We start from the raw sequence: 20,680 nt of genomic DNA, 5'->3' as shown, positions 1-20,680 counted from the left end.
AGATGTCACATCCCGACGTTTACTAGGCAGACTTTGTTTACGGGGTGGTTTGCCAGTGCCTTCCCCAGTCATCTTCTTTTTACCCCCAGCAAGCTGGGTACTCATTTTACCGACCACAGAGGGATGGAAGGCTGAGTCAACCTTGAGCCGGCTACCTGAAACCAACTTCCGTTGGGATCGAACTCAGGTCGTGAGCAGAGCTTGGACTGCAGTACTGCAGCTTACCACTCTGCGCCACGGGGCTCCTTTCCACGCATTAAGCATGTATTAAAGGAACAGGACATTTTTCTCCAGTCCTGTTGGTAACCCTGTCTGACACAAGATGAGGACTGAGACCAGACCTGTGTGGTCTACAATGTGTAAATAAGCTCTTAGGTGACGGAGACAACCAAGAAGGTCATGTTTGCTGTCTCCACTCTAGTTCTTGGTGAATTTTAACTTGAAAAGATATTTGATAGGGGTTTTTCCAGCAGGATTGATGATAGCAACTGTAAAATTTGGATAAGGATCTGAGTTTCAGTTACTGAACTTACTGCAGTTTAAGAAGTCTGTATATAAAGAATGCATTTATTTCCGACTGAAGGGAAAATTGGAATTAATTTGTTTGCGAAACTGTTAATTTTCCATCAAAGCCAAGAAAATTCTCTAAAGCATCACTCTAGCCCTTTAAATACCTTCTGAGTTAACTATAGGTTTCTGTTGCTCCTTAGGATCTGATCAGAATTGGGGGCATCACAATGTCATACGTCCTGCTGTCTTTGTTTTCCTTTAGCTTGCTGCTCGTGGGAACACTGGTAAGATGACCTCTATATTCAACTACGATTAAGGAATTTGCTAACTAAATTGACACCTTTGAAGTCCCCACAGTGTTCTGCCAGTGCTTTTGATGAAAAAATGCTTTCTAATATCCTGGTACTAGCAATTCACATGAACATAGTTGGAGCTAATAAACATTGTTATTTACATATTGTGGTTAGGCACATTTGAGGACATTGGGCAACTGCAGGGTTTTCTCTGGTATCTTGGCATTAAGTGTACTTAAAAGTCATTCACTAAGGATAGTAATTAGCATTAATACCTCTGTGAATAAAAATGCTGTTGTGGGTTGTGAGATTAGCTTTGCCATGCAATTGCCTCGCTCTTTGCGCAGGCTTTCCTTAGCTAGATATATTGTGCGATCAAATAGTAAACTTATAGAAAGTGGTGCAATTGTGAATATTGTGGTGCAATGAATGCATTTCTAAACTGACAGTGAGCTTTATAAAATCCAAGGCCCTTATACAATTAGCCATTCCAAGCTTTAGAACAAGCCAAATCAGAATAAGCGCAGTGTGGGTTTCTTGTTGTTATGGGCTCTCCTGCCTGTTTTCCCTTCCATCTCGGATTTAATTAAGAACGGCAACAAAGAAACAAAATAGTAGTGGAAAATGTTTCCTTGGTGTGTTGTAGGTGCACAGCACTAGTAGTTTCTTGTTGTGAAGTCGTTTTTGTTAATCAGGTTCACATGAGGTAGCCAAGTCATCAGAAGGCTCTGTGGCAAAAACAAGAGAAGGTCAAGGTTGTTCCTATGCAAAACCATTCTAATAGAAACCACCCTTATCTATAGTAATCCAGTTACTTTTAAAATGTTTTTTGTATTGACAAGAACCCAGATTTGCAATGCTACAGTAATCTAAATAGGTTGCATTTATTAGCAATGCAATTCTACAGAGTTACTCCCTTCTAAGCTCATTGATTCTAGTGCAGGGGCGGGGAACCTTTTTTCTGCCAAGGGACATTTGGATATTTATAACATAATTCACAGGCTATACAAAATTATCAACTTAAAAATTAGCCCACTATATTTGGTCAAACATTTAGCCAAGAGGCACGACCGGAGACTGCTTCGAGTGTCTGCCACGTAGAGCAACTTGCTTTTAAGCTCTGCTGTCCCCAGCTGGGCCCAAGAGATTCAGGCAGGGCAGCAAACACAAGACAGAGTGAGCAACAAGCCTCTCGGGGCTTGTAGGCGAAGGAGCCCGGTCCAGTAATGCCCCCATCCGGCACTTTCCAGCCCTACACGTCTTTTGCAGGACTTAGAGGGGAAAGAACCAGAAGGGAGAGGGGGTACCAACCAAGCCCCAAGCAGGCAGCTGCCCAGATAACACCCCCCGGGTGCGGGCAAGCAGGCAGGCATCCAACCGGTGGTGCACTCGTCCACCTGGTGGCACAGGATGGTCTCTTGCACCAGCCGGGTGTAGTCATCCAGCCCCATGCCGGAGTTGCTCCTGCTCCACATGGCTGGTGCCGGATTCTACAGCTGGCTCCTGCTACCTCCACCTGCAGGGATGAAATGAGGACACACTGGCTAAGAACTCGCCCTGCTCGTGGCTATCGCCCTGCCCCCTTTAACCCCTCCATTGTCGCCACTTCCGCCCCCAGCCCTCTTGTAGTACAGAGGGAATATGTTTCTCCACGGCCCAGGTGGGAAAGGGTTAACACAGTTTCTTGGGCGATCATAGCAGCTCCATAGCTAATTACTCTTTTGCAAGGGGGAAAGAAAGTTGCTTTTCTTAGCAAAACAAACTCACATCCACCTTGAATAGAGGCTATTCCTGTCCGCTGGAGGGGGCAGATCGCCAGTCTTAGATCCTTCTGAGCTAGAGATCTGCCAGGACCCACAAAGGTCCAGACCAAATGATTTCGTGGGCTTTATAAGGCCCCCGGATTTGATATTCTCCACCCCTTTCTAGTGGACTGGAAGGCTGTAACTCTTCTTAGAATTGCACTGTGTAAATGCTTTACATTTCAGATAACAGGCTTCTTATAAGATATGTAAGGCAGAACATTGTATTGGACTGGCCAAAAGATAGCTCTACAAATAAGGGGTTAAGAAGTAGGCTAGCAATCACATGCCGTGCTTCCTCCGCACCTCCTGTACCTGGGCTCAGCGTTGTGTGTCACTGTTGTGACACTAAGGTTGTTTATGCATGGTTGGTTTGTCTCATGATTCTCCGTGATTGTCTCTATTCTCTGTGGAGGTTATACATGATGTTCTCCTTCCTTGGGGCTCAGCTCGCTTCCATTCCGCAGCTTCCCTGGGTTTTCCGATCCCTGTTTTATCCTGGGAGTAATTTTTATTCTGAGCTTATCTCAGTAACTGGAAGGTGCATAGTCAACTCGCGGTCGATCTTTCCATGCCCCCCCACACCCCCATTCTCCTATCCCTCCTCCAACTCCTCCTCCAGCCAGCCTTCAGCCATCCCCTCCGCAATGCCCTGGGAAGCCTCCTGGAGATGGAGGCAGCCATGTTGCCACCTCCTTCTCTGGTCGCCTTTCCCCCCCTCCTGGTCTGATGGCATATCGATAGATCATAAAAAATATTACTGGTAATCAAAAGCACAGAGAGAGGTAGCGGAGGCGAGGATTTTTTGCTCACTCACCCCCCCCCGCCCGGTTGGTAATTTCTCACCCAAATGCACGAGGGGGGGGGGAGAGCGCCCAATCCCAGGCTCTACTGCCTCTCAAACCCAACACAAACCAACTTGCACAAAGAATTCAATGCTGCAAGACCAAGGAAAAAGTCTGGACACTTCCCACAGCAACAATGTTTGAGAAAAATAGTGCTGTTCTTGCACTTTTAAAAATCTCAAACCAGCGTTAAGAGCTCCAGGTTTTCATTTAACCCAGGACCAAATTCTTGAGTCTCAAAATCCACTTAACTTCTTCTTTAATTAGCACACTATAATTGTAGTGATCAGATTTGTATATAGCACAAAACCAGAAATCTATGGGACCACAATTATGTTCTGTGAAATGTTGTACTAAAGGAGTACCTGTTTTTTTCTGGTGAATAGTGCTTTCATGATCAGAGATGCATGTTCTTAGTTTCCTTGAAGTTTGGCCAACATAAATATGATCACAAGGGCATTTTATGATGTAAACTAACCATTTGGAACTGCTTGTGATACAATTGTTAGGGAATTACTTTTGTTTTCATAAGGATTAATTAAATTTTCATACTACTAGTAAGTTTGCAAAAAAAAAAAGTTTCCACAACAGCCTCGTTCCTTTTGGTTTTTATATCCCCCATTTGATTTTTATATTATTATGGGAATTAGGTGCTTTTACCAAAAGAGACCTCATGATTGGAAAACTGTGCACCTCTGTGTGTGTGTAAAAAATTAAACAGAGCTCCGCAGGCATCATATGTTGGAGACAGACAAACGTTTTTAAGAGTATTAAAAGTGGTTTGGAAAAAGCATTGGTTTTTCATAGTATTCACACATATTTACTTTTGTCCCACTTTCACATCTGGTCAAACAGGCAATGCATGTTTTTGAAACAATACAACAACCTATTTATCAGAGGTGAAAGTTGAATAAGTACATGTCTCCAATCTTTGTGTAAATTGGATTCAAGAAATTCGCAACCTGTAACCATGTAACCCAACCTGTAACCCTAAACTGAGGCTGTTGCACTTTGGACATATTATGAGAAGACAAAGAGTCACTGGAAAAAATCATGCTAGGAAAAGTTGAAGGCAGCAGGAAAAGAGGAAGACCCAACAAGAGATGGATTGACTCAATAAAGGAAGCCACAGCCCTCAATTTGCAAGATCTGAGCAAGGCTGTTAAGGATAGGACACATTGGAGGACATTGATTCATAGGGTCACCGTGAGTCGGAAACGACTTGACCGCACTTAACACACACACACACAACCTAATATGTGATTTTTGTGAGCCAGTGCAGCTGACCACTATACAAAGGAGCAAAAGAGAATTCACATTTGGCGACTAAACAAACTTCCCAAGCACGAGGTGCTTCCACTGTGTTTAGAAGCTTAGCCTAGCAGGTTCCATAAAGCCATCTGCCTGAATAAAGTAATATAATAGGCATTTCTCTTATGACAGTCACAAGAAAGAGTTGGCTGTGTAGCATGTTTCTGTTCCCTTTAGAGCTATTTTTATTGTGCAGAGGTATAATGAAGCCATTGATCACCCCAAAAGGGCAAATCTTCTTTCAAAAAAGCAGAGTGGTTTTTAGCTTTAAATGCTGTGTATCTCCCTGTAGGTTTGGTATCTTCTGAAGACTCCTCCAGATCACCCATTCCCTCTCCAAGAGGACAGGAGACAGTCTGTAAGCCGCCAGCCTTCATTTACCTACTCTGAATGGACAGAGGATAAAAATGAAGATGACTTCCTTGATCTGGACCCAGTGCCAGAGACACCCGTTTTTGACTGTGTGATGGATATGAAAGTAGAGACTGATCCAGCAACACTGACAGTGAAATCTGTGGGACTGCAAGAAAGGTAGGATGGTACTTAAAGACATGGAAGTAGTTTAGAAAAGGAACGTATAGGTTTAGGAATTCTGTGGAAGTCAACTTGATAAGAACTTGCTTGGTTTTGTTCCAAGATTGCTTGCTTTTTTCATGTATTCTGTGATCTTATTATTGATGGCTGGATGATTTTGCTGGTCCCTCCACCCCATAATGATAGCAGCTTCCATCCTTTTTGTTATCTGTTCCTTGTGCTTTCTGCTCATAGTCTGTAGGGTTTTTTAAATAGTTATTTTAATGATACTGACAGTTAATTTTGATAGGTATTTTAAGGCTGCTTAATTTATTACCTGATCTTTATAAAGTTGAAAGCAGTTTCAGGTTTCAAATTAGGCCTCCTCCCCTGTTATCCTTTTGATTGCCCTCTCAGGAACCCTGTTTAGGAGAAATTCCTGTGTGCCTTTTTAAAAATTGGATTTTGAACTAACCAACAAAATAATGTTCTGCTGAGAAGCAGTGCTCAATCTGACACCTCAGTTACCTCCAACTGTTGTTTCTAGCAAAATCAAGCAAGGTTTTGATGTGGACAATATTGACTGTTACAATGCTGACAACTGATGCAGCTGTGCAAAGTGTGATATTATAACACAATTTCAGGTTTGACTCATTTTAGGTTTTCATGGTAATTTTTGTACTGATATGTTCTGAAGGCGTTTTGTGTAAATAGAACCCAAATTATAAAAATTATAACAGTAACGTACATTATTAGTGGGACAGAACATATTAAATTTAAATGTTATATATTCAGATAGACTGGATTTCAGGTTGCCACTTTTTTGTATGCATTACCTCAAATAAAAAAGAGCAGTAAGCAGCGAATGTTGGGTTATTTCCCAGTCATTAATAAATGCCTCTGTATGCCACTGTTTTGTGCAGGAGGGGTTCCAATGTTTCACTCACACTGGACATGTGCACTCCAGGCTGTTCTGAGCAAGGGTTTGGTTATATCATGTCTCCAAGGGAAGAATCAGCTCGAGAATACCTCCAGACAGCATCAAATGTTCTCACTGCGGAGGAGCTGCACACAAAAGCATTAGATTCTCTTACACTTCAGACAGAGTTTTTTGTGAGTATTTTAACCTTACAGTTTTGAAGACAAAAAACTATATAGCATTGTTTCACTTCCTGGTCACAGTCCAGGCTACTGTGTTTTGCTGAGCATTTACCATGCGTAAATGAAAAGTGGCATTAGTGGTCTCTCCTTGCTGATAGCAATTGGATTTTCTGACTCATTACCAGTTAACAGATCCTTCCAGCTATTTGTACAGTCACTGACACACGGTAGTGAAGACACTTGTGGTAGCATGCAAAACAAGCAGCTTCTGCTTGTGATGAATGAATCAGATGATGCTGTCCAGGTAAGCAGGAAGCCACTGTAGGAAAAATCAGGGAACAAAAATCCTGGCAATGGTGTGAATATGTTCCGACGGATAGTAGCTCTCTTTACGTACTTCACAATGTGGGTCTGAGGTTATACAACAGCAACGTAACATTCATTTTGCTTAGAATCAGTTTGATTTGATGGGATCTTCTGTCAAGTTCTGACAAGCTGAAAAGATGGATTGAGAGCTAAAAGGAGAAGCGTGACTGGTTGGGGTAGCAGGAGCAGGCACTAAAATATTTTTGGCTAGAAAACCTCCACTCAGCCCAGTACCACTGTCCTTGTGATGATAATGTGTCTTGATTCTGGGATTATTTGAGGACTACTGCCCAGACTACAAAATAACCCATCACACCACCAAGCACAGTGGTGAAAGAGGCCAGAGGAATATTTATTTACTAGTGCTTGGCAGCATTTACCACTAGCCATCTCTGAAATAAATTGTAATGGTATTTCTGAGGTACCCTCTCCTTTGGTAAAGCCTGGTTATAACTTTTTCTCCCTTAATACCAAGGAGGGAAACAGAGATTTAATGAAACAAGAAAAAGGTTATTTTACAGTGAGGGGGAAGTAAACCGTGGATGTTCAGGACCAACTTAATACAAATAAAACTTGCTGAGATATAGTAATATGGGGATACAGTTGCTTTATAGATTAAATATATTGTGTCTGAGTGGAGAGAATGCCAGTAACTAACAGACTACTTTAGACTTTCAAAACTGTCACTTTATCCTCAGGATTCCTAACCTTTGAGATTCTTAGAGTCTTTATAAACCACATATCTCTGTCTGGCCAATAGCTTTCAAATATCACTGAAAGATAATGGGATAAAACTCATGGGAGGTTTTGTCTTGGATTTGCCACTCTAGATGCACATTTCCCCCATCCGAATTCTCAAAACTCTGCACGGGGGCTTATTGTTGAGTTTTGAGAATTTGGAAGGGGGAAATGTGCATTTAGAGAGTGGCAAATCCAAGGCAAAACCTCCCATGCGTTTTCGCCATATGTGCGAGAACTATACATCAGTGTGTGCGCTAAACTAGGCCACCACACTAAGCAGCCCATTTCCAACTGAAGTGACTCCCCCTTCCTTCAAGTGTTCTGGGGGCCCTGATTGGCTGTTGCTGGCTTTTGCTCCAGACCATCAGGGTACAAAGGGGATTGGCATATATAAAGACGGAGACTGACTTGGCTCTGTCTGTCACAAGGAGGTTCAGAGATTTCCTGGGGAGTGTGATTCACTTTAAGACTGGATGGTAGTTGTCTGATTATATCCTTTCCTTTAAAGGCTTTGGTAACATATCATTTTTAAAAATAATAGTTCTCCTTCAAGAGCATTTGAGTGACTTGTTCCATTATATAATATGCCGTAGTGTTAGATTTTGAGAGCAATCCTAAACAGGTCTGCTCAGAATTCTACTCAAGTCTGTTTAATGGGGCTTCCTCCCAGGAAAATGTTCTTAGGATAAATTATTGGACTACACATTCTTAGGCACCACTCACATATTTCACCCTGAAATTGTTGAAGGTGAGCTAGGATAGGTTAGCTGGCAGCAGCTACAGTCAGCTGCAATCTTCCTCACCCACCACACATGGGGTCTACATATAGTGGATATGTAAGAATGCCTTTGTTTTGTAAAATTTGTTTTAATTATGTATCGTGCATGAATTGGACTTCTCACACCATATCCCTGAACATTGTAGTAGTGAATGTATGAGAAGTCTCACTATTTGCCCTAGGGTTTAAATTACCTGCTGCCCCTATAACTAAAGGGCTGCAGCTGTGATCCTAGACACAGAGGCTCATTAAATGCCATGGATTTCCATTGTACTTAAGCAGCCTAACTCTGCAGGAGAGCTAGCCTAGCAGGAGTGCTACATATAATACTATAGCGTAAAACTAAAAGTTAGATTTAATTCTATCCGTGTATTAGTCAAAAAACTATTCTTCGGTTTTTTTACATTTACAACTTCAAAACAAAATTACTAATCCAAAATTAAGGAATCAGACTTACTAAGTAAAAACAAACAAACCCTAATGCCTCAATCATGTGTTACAACTAATCAGGATATAACAGGGTTTTGTTTCATTCAGCCCCTTATGCATCTGTTAATGATTTCTGTTGTATATTTCCAACAGGAAATCCCAATGAACTTTGTTGACCCAAAGGAATATGATATTCCAGGTTTGGTGCGAAAGAATCGCTACAAAACTATTCTCCCAAGTAAGCACCAGATCTGTATTTCAGCCACTGTCGTGGCTGAGATTTACAACAGCATTTTAAAGTGTTTGCTTTTCTTTGACAATTGCAAGATTCTGCAAGAAGTGTTTTAAACATGTCAGAATAGTTATTAGTCGTACTTGATATCCACATGTAAGTTTAATGTATGGCTTCTCCAAAATAGAAAGTAGAGAAACCTCTGAAAAATTCAAGATTTGTCTTTGTGGGCTGTCCATATAAACAATGACATAATTGGCCTGCTGCCCCACAAATCATGCATTACTGTGGTTTATGACAGGGGTTTCCTAATGGCCATTTAGGACCAGTGAGTGACGGGAATCTTATAGCTTGGTCATAAGGCTCCCAGTAATCAATGTAGAGGATGATGGGGAAAGAAAGTGATTCCTGAAATGTATTTTTAATGGAAGCTTCTGTGAACAGAATTGTTGACTCTGTCCTGTTGGCCATTAACCTTGCTATCGTAAGCAGAGTTACATCCTTCTAAGGCTATTGAAGTCAGAGAGTTTAGAAGAATGTTAACTCTGCTTAGGATGGCTTTGTGAAACTTCACCAGTTTCCACTAACTCCCAAAACAGAGTCCCCAGGAAAGGAGCTTTGCAGCCTTTCAGTAGATTTGTTTAAAGAGTAGCAGCATTTTGCTACTCTTGAGCACTGAGGAGTTTAACCCCTGTGAATTGAAATTTGGGTACCGTGGTTAGAGGGTGGAACAGCCCCTAACAGCAGCATGAAGCAAGGCTCCAGTTCTACTGCACAGTCAGCAGGGGAGGTGGGGTGAGATGGCAGTGCAGTAACACCGGAGCAGAAGATACCCCTATATTCTTGTCTCTTTGTTGGCTACGAACAGTGTAGGGGAGGGGGAAAGCGGAATGTGACAGCACCAGGACAGGAGACCTCTTTCACACAACAGCAATGATATTTCCTGGTATGGAACTCCTACATTCCTGAATAACTGAACTTGCATTAAGATAGTCTGGAACAGCTAGCATGCTGCCTTTGCTGAAAAGATAACATTATGGAATTGCTAGAGACAACAAGTAGTGCTATTGGACCCTTGTTGTGACAGTAATAGTTGTGCATACGAGACCATGGATACCTATACAGTTATACATCAAATTAAATAAAGTTCTGACCTTCAGATGATTGTGCAGCTGTACATTAATTACTCCTTAAGATGATTCAGGATTCTGAACATCTGAGGCTGCCTTATGCTCCTTTTAGAGAATGCATTGATCTAGCACAGTATTGTCTGCTTTGAAGGGCAATAGCTCTCCAAGGCCTCAAGCAGAAATCCAGCTTTGCTACCTCAACTGCTTCTTAAATGGAGATGCTAGGACTTGAACTGGGCGCATCCTTTTGTGTACAAAGAATGTGCCTCATCACTGAACTGTGCCTAACATCCTGACCAGATAAAGCATAGAATCGTAGAGTTGGAAGGAACCACCAGGGTCATCTAGTCCGACCCCCTGCACAATTTAGGAATTTCACAACTACCTCCCCCACACACACACCCAGTGATCCCTACTCCATGCCCAGAAGATGGCCAAGATGCCCTCCCTCCCATGAACTGCTAAGGTCATAGAATCAGCATTGCTGACAGATGGCCATCTAGCCTCTGCTTAAATACCTCCGGGGAAGGAGCACTTACCACCTCCCAAGGAAGCTTGTTCCACTGAGGAACTTCTCTAACTGTTAGAAAATTCTTCCTAATGTCTAGATGGAAACTCTTTTGATTTAATTTCATCCTGTTGGTTCTGGTCCAACCTTCTGGGGCAACAGAAAACAACTTGGCACCATCCTGTAGCTGAGGTCCACCCAGAGCAGAGTAAAGCAGCATCATATTGAATTACGACAATAGTCCTCTTAGACCTGTATCGTGTTTTCTGGATAGCAGCCACTTTTCAGGGTTGCAAGGAGATGGCTTTTGCAGTTATGCTAACTAGAGGCTGGACCAGGGATCCTATATAGGCAAAAAGCTTATGCTCTTTGCCACTGAGCTGTGTGGACCTTTCGTTGTTCTTTTACTAGACAGTTATGGCTCCTTTTCACATAGCAGTCTCGATATAGCCTGCGGGCTCGACATAGTCTCAGCTTCAACAAGTTACAAGTCCCTTTTGAGTTATGTACAGGTTTAGGCTAAAATTTGCAGACCTCCCATATGTTTGTTAATGAAGCCCTACCTGCATAAGTGATCCTTATTTATTTAATTTCTCCCTCAATATATATATAATATAACAGATTACGAAGTGGTTATGTGAGTTTTATTTTGTTTAGTCAAGCACTAATCAGATGAGGGTTCGGGGGTCAGAAGAGGGATGACCAGGAATTTTATCAGAAGTATTGTAGTGGTGCATTGTTATAATAAAGACTGGATTTTAAAAAATCACTTTGGTGGGAAAATCTTGCATGTGTACATGGGCAGGTCTTGAAGCCACCATAATGTACCATGATCCTGTTGGCTATGTGGGTAGATCTTTGCAGGACCTGCAGTTTTGTAGGCAGGTTGACAAAGGGGCACCTTGCTGAGCACTTTACGAAACAAGAAAAACAGATATCTGCCTTAACAAGTCTAGACTCTGTAAATGTTTATATTTCACAGAATCAGAGAATACAGTCATAGAATCACAGTGTTTGAAGGGGCCATATAGGCCATCTCTGGTCCAACCCTCTGCTCAATGCAGTAGGGGTTACCGCATTATGTATTCCCTGCGATGTATTAAGAGTTTGAAAATGTTATTAAAAACATCACTTTAAAAGGGCTTTTGGATGCTACGGCTAAAAAATGGTTGGAAGACATCTTCACAGCTAAAGGGGCCAAACAAAGTGCGAACAGTATTTTTTATAACAGTTTCAAACTCTTAATACATCGCTGGAAATACATAGAAAGTGCGAACAGTATTTTTTATAACATTTTCAAACTCTTAATACATCGCTGGGAATACATAATGCGGTAACCCCCAGTATCAGCTCCTAAAGCATCCCTGAGAAGTGTTCGTCCGACCGCTGCTTGAAGACTGCCTGTGAAGGGGAGCTCACCACCTCCCTAGGCAGCCAATTCCACTGCTGAACTACTCTCACTGTAAAAAAATGTTTTTCCTAATGTCCAGCTGATACCTTTTCACCCGTAATTTATACCCATTATTGCGAGTCCTATTGTCTGCTCCCAAAAGGAACAGCTCCCTGCCCTCCTCTAAGTGACAGCCCTTCAAATACTTAAAGAGAGCAATCATGTCCCCCCTCAACCTCCTCTTCTCCAGACTGAAGTCCCTCAGCCTTTTCTCGTTGGGCTTGGTCTCCAGGCCCCTGATTGTCCATTTCAGAACACAACAGAGAGAAGAGGGGATAGCAAGGGTAGGAGGGGGTGATAGTTGTCCAAGGATGCTGTTCTTGAAAGAATGAAGACAGGCTTAAATGACAGATGTAACTTGGATGTTATTTTATTTATTTATTTATTTTTAAAGTTATTTAAGACTTGAACTATAAACCTTTGTCTGTAAGACTAGTTTAGTCCATGTATTTTGTTTTATCTGTCCAAGGGCCGAAAATAAACAGTCTATCTAAGACAGGCTTAATCCCTAGCTGCTGCTGGGACAAACCGCAATTACCCTCTGCCTGCATACATGTCAATGCACCACAATGTCAGTTATATGTCATAACTGGGGGAAAGGGAGAGGCTATATACTGCAACTTGAAGGTCATATATATGGCTTTGTGGACTTGGTTATTTCACTAACGTCGTTTACCCTAAAGCATTTTGTTGCTGCAGCTTCATGCTTAAAAGCAGCAAGTATTTGAATTGAAACTTGCCTGCAAGCAGAATGTTTTGCTGTGAATTTTTTTTAAATATCTAAGGTTGTCTAAAACAGATGTTCACTCCAGTTAGAACGGAAAGGTAAACAGGCACTTAGCTTAATGATCAGTTGCTTTCAGCTCTATACTTAATTGCAGTTAGTGAGAGAAATGATAATAGTCTTTAATTCAGCTAATTTATATTTCTTTTGTGGGAAATATCTTCTCCAGATTTACATATTTGTTGTGGGCAATTTTTTTTTAAAGGAGTGTTGTTGTTGTTGTTTTGGTGCAGAATTTGGTTTTTTTATGTGTGTTTTTCCTCTCTTCCAAACTGCCAGCTTAACCAGATGAGAATGGCTGACTTCAGGTTATCCAAAACCATGAGCTAATGTTCTATGGCAGCAAAATATAGAATTCAGAACTAGATGCCAGAAGTGGTACAAGTTGCACTGATACAGGAAACAGAGCTGACTCCCATCTCTACTGACACATCAGTGTTCAGTCAAAGCCCTGCGCATTGCAGCATTGCTGTGGAAGGGTTTTGTTCTTTTAAAGACTATAATGGATCCTGGAGCACCCTGTTTCCCCACCACTGGCACAGTGTTGCTATCTATTTAGCCAGAGCAAGAGATTTAAGATTTCAAGTGAGTTTAAAGTATCATTGGGTTGGTTCGTATTATTATCCCCCCTTACTTTTCTGCTGTTATGTATAGTGTGCTGAGAAAAGTGAAAATGGATCTCATGTTTCCTTGCAGTACTTGACTTAAGTATTACTTCATGCTTTCCAGATCCTCACAGCAGAGTGTGCCTTACCTCAGATGATCAAGATGATCCCCTGAGCTCTTACATCAATGCCAACTACATCAGGGTAAGAACTAAGCAATCCCGTAGGGGGTGATTCGCAGATTTTTTGAAGTGAGACCTGCTTCTAAACGAAGCTGCCTTATACTGAATCTGACCCTTGGTCCATCAAAGTCAGTATTGGCTTCTCAGACCAGCAGCGGCTCTCCAGGGTCTCAGGCAGAGGTCTTTCACATCACCTACTTGCCTAGTCCCTTTAACTGGAGATGCCTGGGATTGAACCTGGGACCTTCTGCATGCCAAGCAGATGCTCTACCACTGAGCCACAGCCCCTCACCATACTTTTCAGGACCCAGCAGCAAAGTAACTCCGTGCTACTTTTCTCCTCCTCAATGTAAAATGCAGGAATCTCACACCATTTAATTGTTTATATTTTTTTCATGCATAATATTTGTAAATATATAGCACTACGTATTTTATGGCCATTTTGTTTATTATGTAGAGGCAACCTCAAATCTGCCATTAAGGCTCCCAAAGGCGCCTCTTTCTGCCTTGCAGCTCACCTGTCAAAGACTTGCAGCCCACTTTTGGGTCCAGACTTACAGTTCAAGAACCAGTGCTTTGTGGTTTTCTGTGTGGCCCATTGTGTGTGTGTAAAGTGCCATCAAGTCCCTGATGACTTGCGGTGACCCAGAAGGATTTTCAAGGCAAGAGACTACCAGAGGTGGTTTGCCATTGCCTTCCTCTGCCCAACAACCCTGGCATGCCTTGGTGGTCTCCCATCCAATTACTAACCAGGGCTGACCTTCCTTAGCATCTATCTGACAAGATCAGGCTATCCTAGGCCATCCAGGTTAGGGCATGTGGGCAGTTAGGCATCATTAATTTATGAGCAGTGGCAAAATTCCATTAATGACCAGGCATAGACAGACACAAACACACACCCTTATATCTGGAAGTTAAAATGTGTTTTAAATAGTTTTGGAAACCAGCTTTTGACCGTTGAAAATTAATCATCCATACTGACTCTTTCCACACTACTTGGACTCAGCCAAGACCAAAATGAATGTTATGCTAGACTAAATCTTGCAGAACCCTGCCTGGATTAGCCATGCATCTTGCATAGCATAAATTGCTCCTATTGCCATAGCAACTGTTGATGCTGGTAGTAACTGAAGCTGTGCCTTCTGTCCTTGTCCTATGCATATCTCGCTGTGTATGTGCATATGTATGTATGCAAGAGAGAGAGAGAACTCAAGTGCATTTATTTCTATTGTAGCAACATTTGCTGTGTGAATACTGGCCGACTGAGGCTTGTGTGCAATTTAATACTAATGAACCCTTGTTGCTTTGTTGGCAGGGCTATGGAGGAGAAGAAAAGGTGTACGTTGCTACTCAGGGACCCATAGTTAATACTGTCAGTGATTTCTGGAGAATGGTGTGGCAAGAACATTCGCCAATTGTCGTCATGATTACCAATATAGAAGAAATGAATGAGGTAACGCTACATCTGTCCTGTGTTGCACCTGATGTTCCGACAGTGGACATCTGAACCATTGGAAATGATCGAATACAACATACCTCCACTTGTGGAGTTACTCTGCTGTGCAGCTAACTTCAGTAGTCCGTGTTTGGGATATGTTATAAAGGCTTCACAAACAACACATCCTCCAAAGCATAAGCTCTGCTCCACTACTGAAGAGAATAAATACACTCTTCTTAGACATTGCTTGTGAGATACAAGTGGCTTCCCGGTAGATAATGCTTCCAACAGACCATAGAAACTGAATTTTTCTAACATTTTGCCATTCAGAAAGCTGAATTTCTGCTCAAAATGCTCAAACCAGTTACAGGAATGAATACTAATTTGAATGACTACACTAGAGCTCAGGTCAGCCGTTCGTTTTTCTGGGCAACCTTTTTCGCAAGGTAGGAAGGGATAGTGTGCCAGCACCTCAACTCTGCTGTTGGAAGTGCTTATATTGGGCACTTTCACACGTGCTGAATAATGCACTTTCAGTCCACTTTAACGATCATTTGCAAGTGGGTTTTGCCATTTCACACAGTAAAATCCAGCTTCAAAGTGGATTGAAAATGCATTATTTGGCATGTGTGAAAGTGCCCATATAGAAGAGAAAAGGGGAATGAAACCCAACCTAGAAAACAGAAGCTGGGTACCCAAGGTTGGGTGGGATAAATAAATATATAGATAATGAAAATATAATTTATTTAAGGCACTATGTTTAATTATTTAAAAACATTAAAACAGCACAATGGCATTTCCTAAGGTTGCTATACTATGACCACATGCCAGACACGTTTTGGCCTGTTTGGCCTTCTTCAGTGGTCAATTGAAACCCATGTAAAACATACACACATATTTACAGGTATATGTACAAATACAGACAATGTATATCAGACCAGGCATGTATATAGGTTGTATGGTAATCAGGTTGATAATTGCACACATTTTTTATGGGAGACATATACAGCCCAGTATAACAATTTGAGACAATCTTACCAGATGTTTATAATTGGTAATATATCATGCAACCTAATATATCATACAACCTAATAATTTTCATCTTGACATAGCACCTTAAAGAAATTATATTTTCATTATCTGTATATTTTATTTATCCCACCCAACCTTGGGTACCCAGCAGTTGGAAGTGCTCATCCATGAACTCTGTTGCTACTGTCTCTACTTTCTTCACACCTGTTTTAATTCACGGTTGGCACTCTTGGCATCTTTTCGGGGATTGGAATTGGTTCAAGTACCTTACGTTTTTGACTTCTACACTAGAGTCATAGGCATACAGCATAATATTGGGATTGGCTTGCAAAAATGAATATGTAGCACCATTGTTCAACTAGTTGTCTGGATAAACCTTGTAAATAATCTGACTGGAAGAGTTGAGTGGATTATGGTCAGCTGCCATTGTTATTCCAGCTTGTCCCTCCCAACATGCATCTGTGGCTCTATTTAGATGTTACCAAGGAGATAGGGAAGCGGCCCATTTATACACATTCACGTTTCTCTAAAAGACATATTTGGCTAGAAGTCCTCATTCATGCCCAAATGCCTAGCACATTTTAGCAGTCTCTGTATTAACAAAAGATCTGATTAAGTCTAGTTTCCCCCCCCCCCTGTTATCTCTTATTTCACAAATTAAATTGTACTGTGAGACTAAGATGTAAATATAGGCTACAGCTCCTTCTCACTAACACCGAAGTTCTGATATTCCACTTTCCCCCTATTTCAGATTAATATAGGAATATTGCATCTTAAAAATTGTGCCAGTGCATAGCTGAAACCTTTGTTCTGCCACAGTGCTAGAAGAAGAGGCTTTGTGTTTTTGCTATGTACATTAACTCTAACAATGCAAGGATTAGTGGCTTAGTACCCCAGTACTCTTATCAAGTCAAATCGAAATTGACAGACAACCCACAGAAATGTGTGGGTGTCCTTACTCTATTTCAGCTCCTAAGAGCCTGAGCTATAGATAGCTACTAGCACATTTGACTTTTTTACAATGGATGCTGTTGTAGTGGAGGAAGCACAGAACAGTGAAATAACAGTGAAATAATCAGAAATGATAGTGACAAGCTTTCCCATTGGCATAAACTGGTGGTGCAGCATTGGTTTCAAGGAGAAGAAGGAGGTTAGTTTTTATATGCCGACTTTCTCTACCACTTAAGGCAGAATCAAACTGGCTTACAATCACCTTCCCTTCCCCTCCCCACAACAGATACCCTGTGAGGTAAGTGGGGCTGAGAGAGCTCTAAGAGAGCTATGACTAACCCAAGGTCACCCAGCTGGCTTCATGTGTAGGAGTGGGGAAACAAATCCAGTTCACCAGATTAGTGTCCGCCGCTCATGTGGAGGAGTCAAACCCTGTTCTCCAGATCAGAGTCCACCACTTCAAACCACCGCTCTTAACCACTACACCACACTGTCTCTAAAAGCTACACTCAAGAAAAATTTGGATCTTCAAAGTAGATATCCTCTAGCTGAATTTTATCTAACTTCAGATCATTAGGTTTAGGCAGACAAAACAATCTTTTAAACAATCTTGCTTTTAAACAATCTTGCAAGAAACTGGTCCAGCAAGAAACAGGTCTAGATTACTTTGATTTGTGCTGAAGACAGATGCAACCCGTGGAGTGTTTTGCAATAAGTGTTACACTTCTTAGGGCAGAAAAAAAATGCTTTTATGTCTACATGGAGAGGTTTGAACATCACCGGGTTGAGGAAGGGTACATGTGGCTGAAGCGAGTGGTGTCAGAAGGAAGATTCCTCCTGATGTGACTTCTTCCATCACCTGTAATACTGTTGCTGGAAGAACTTAAATGTTTTGTATGATAGATTGTGATGGCCTTTGGCCACAAACAATAACCTTATCACTGTCTCTGCAACAAGTGGCATTTTCCTTTTTATGCATAAAATATAAATTAAGTCTGGATCTGGTAAACAGGGAATTTCAAAAGTAGTTCCTAATGTAAGGGTTTGCTGTTCAAAGAAAAATGTGAAAAATTCTACTGAGAACCTATGGACTGGTCTCAGGAAACAATTTGCATTCATTACTCAGTTGCAGTGTATCAAAGTAACTTTTGCTTTATATTTATTGTTTATATATTTTCTTAGAAATGTACAGAATACTGGCCAGAACATCAGGTGACCTATGAAGGAATTGAAATCACAATTAACAGAGTGATACAAGCTGATGATTACCGGCTAAGGCTTATTACCCTAAAGGTAAAACCACACAGATGTATGTGCAGCTGCATGAAAATCCTATCCAAGGTTGTTCATGTGCCAGTTATGCCCAGTGCGCATAGCACAGTCGATATACATTATTATTTCTGCATTGATTTCTCCTCCCAATTTCCTAACATGTAAGCAATATAATAATTCAAGCATTCAGGCGTTTTTGACAGAGTATGTGAAATCTGAAGGCTTTCTGGTCACTTGTAAACCAAATGTCCTCATATAGCAGAATAATCCATTGAATCAGTCTACGAAAGTGCCTACTGGTCATTTATTACATCTTGCTGGCTCCATAATAGGGGTGTGCATTCGGATACACCTGAGCCAAAAATATACCTGAAAATAGCTTATCGGAATTTGTCGGGTATATTCGGCATCCCAAACATATCTGGGAATTTTTCAGGAAACCAGATTAGGAAGCCAGGAAGATCGGGAAGGCAGCATTTGCAGGCTCCTGGAAACTGGGTTTATTTCCTTTTCTTCCCTTTGTTTTTGAACCTGGGGGGGGGATTTCTATGGGCTTCCCATGATGCTTCTGTCAGTTTCAAGGTTTTTTTTGTCAGTTTCAAGAGGGTTTTATTTTCTTTGCAAGAGTTCTTGGTGTTCCCTTTGCAGTTTTTACAGTGTTGCTCACTCCTCAGTGCTTGGGTTTGTTCTTCTGTGGATTCGCATCAGTTTTGTTGAGCTTGTACTGCCAGAGCGGCACTGGGTTCTGCTGGGCATTGGGTAAATTGCCGTTTGTTCTGTTGGGCTTGCAAAATCCCCTCCCCCAGCATGGGTTTGTTTCTCTGTGATTCTCTGGGTGCACTTGATCTTGTGCTACTGTGGTCTCGCTGGGTTCTCCTGCTGGGCATTCCGTACATTGCGGTTTGTTCTGCTGGGCTTGCAAAAGTGCCCCCCCTTGAGTTTCTACTCCAGAGATTCTCTGGTTTGACATTAGTCTGTTGAGCTTCCACTGCTACAGTGGTAATGGGTTCTGCTGGGCTTGTGTTTCTGTTGCTGTTTCTTTTGGGCTTTGCCGTTGTTTCTGTTGGGCTTACAAAAGTGCCCCCCCCCAAACCTGGAGTTTCCACTGCAGAGATTCTCTGGTTCAATTTTGATTCTGTTTGGCTTGGCACATTGGCTTATGGTTCTTCTGGGATTACTGGGTTCTGCAGTGATTCTGTTGGGCTTGTTCTGTTGATTCTTCCATGGAAGGCATGATTTGACCAGTGATTGCTGCTTAGCAGCTTGGAAGGGATTCCCCCCCCCCAATAGGAAATAACGGAGGATGGCTGGGGGCACCCTGTTCAGGGACCCATAGAATTGGACCCCTTCATCCAATCTACTTGAAATTTGGTGATTATTTAAAGGACATGTACAAGCAGCTCTGCAGTAATTTTGGTAAGTATAAATACAATACCCCCAGCCACCTGGAAAGTTTCCCCATAGGGAACTGCCCTTGCCGCCAGCATAAGTGCGTCTTGTCCCGTGATAAGATGCACTTAGGCTGGCGGCGAGGTCACGCTGCCTCCTGAGAGGATTTCCCCCCCCCCAGGAATGCACGGTAAGTTTTTAAGCAAACTCTTGTGATATCTTAAAGACTAACAATTTTATTGTGGCATAAGTTTTCATGAGCCAGATGTTTGGTGTTATATCCATTTGGTAAAAATATTTCATACATCTGACAGTGGAATCTGTCTTATGCAAGTCTGTGCCATAATACGTTGGTTACAATTTAAATTGCCACAAGACTGTCTTTGTGGTTTTGGCTACAGCAGACTGATGTAATTTGTAAGGTTGCTGAGAAGCCTGGGGGGAAATGTCTTGTGTGGAAACGGGCATCTGAAGCTTTTTATGACCTAGAGCTAAATAACATCACTTGGTAAATAACATCCCATTAAGCCTGCTCTTTTAAAGGGACAAGACTTTTTTTTTTCCTTCAAGCTGTTGGCAACCCTAATTTCCCTTCTGGAATTTGTCATCCTAAATGCTGGAGAGTAAAATAAAATTTAAAAAAGTAAAATAAAAGGCTTTCCCTCTATTGCCTCTGATTCTTTTTCTTAATGGCTCACAGAAGGGTGAAGAAATAAGGAATCTGAAGCACTACTGGTATACATCTTGGCCAGACCAAAAGACCCCTGACCAAGCACCTCCCCTGTTGCAGCTGGTTCAGGAAGTAGAAGAAGCTGTGCAGTCTGCAGAAGACAAAAACGCTCCAGTCATTGTTCACTGCAGGTAGGTTATTTGTGCATCATTCATGATTCTTCATGATTCTCTTTGAAGAGAAAGGAGAGGGAAAGGGGGATATTTACATAATTTCTGTTTTCTTCTAACTTTAGGAACATAAAAAAGCCATGCTGGATCAGGTCAAGGCCCATCAAGCCCAGCACTT

General features: G+C 41.8%; 1 protein-coding gene across 1 annotated transcript in view; it reads left to right on the top strand.

Moving 5' to 3' along the window:
- The window catches only part of PTPN5 (protein tyrosine phosphatase non-receptor type 5), a 37,373-nt gene that overhangs the window by 4,704 nt on the left and 11,989 nt on the right, over positions 1–20,680 (top strand). Inside the window, exons 3-10 of the mRNA XM_056850848.1 lie at positions 711–794; positions 5,054–5,292; positions 6,198–6,387; positions 8,843–8,927; positions 13,523–13,602; positions 14,896–15,033; positions 18,184–18,294; positions 20,363–20,523. Coding sequence (XP_056706826.1) covers positions 711–794; positions 5,054–5,292; positions 6,198–6,387; positions 8,843–8,927; positions 13,523–13,602; positions 14,896–15,033; positions 18,184–18,294; positions 20,363–20,523 — 1,088 coding nt within the window. The remainder of the gene's footprint in view (positions 1–710; positions 795–5,053; positions 5,293–6,197; positions 6,388–8,842; positions 8,928–13,522; positions 13,603–14,895; positions 15,034–18,183; positions 18,295–20,362; positions 20,524–20,680) is intronic.

The sequence above is a fragment of the Euleptes europaea genome, chromosome 6 (assembly GCF_029931775.1).
Source record: "Euleptes europaea isolate rEulEur1 chromosome 6, rEulEur1.hap1, whole genome shotgun sequence".
In the NCBI taxonomy this organism is placed as follows: Eukaryota; Metazoa; Chordata; class Lepidosauria; order Squamata; family Sphaerodactylidae; genus Euleptes; species Euleptes europaea.
This window is presented reverse-complemented; position numbering and strand designations above follow the sequence as displayed.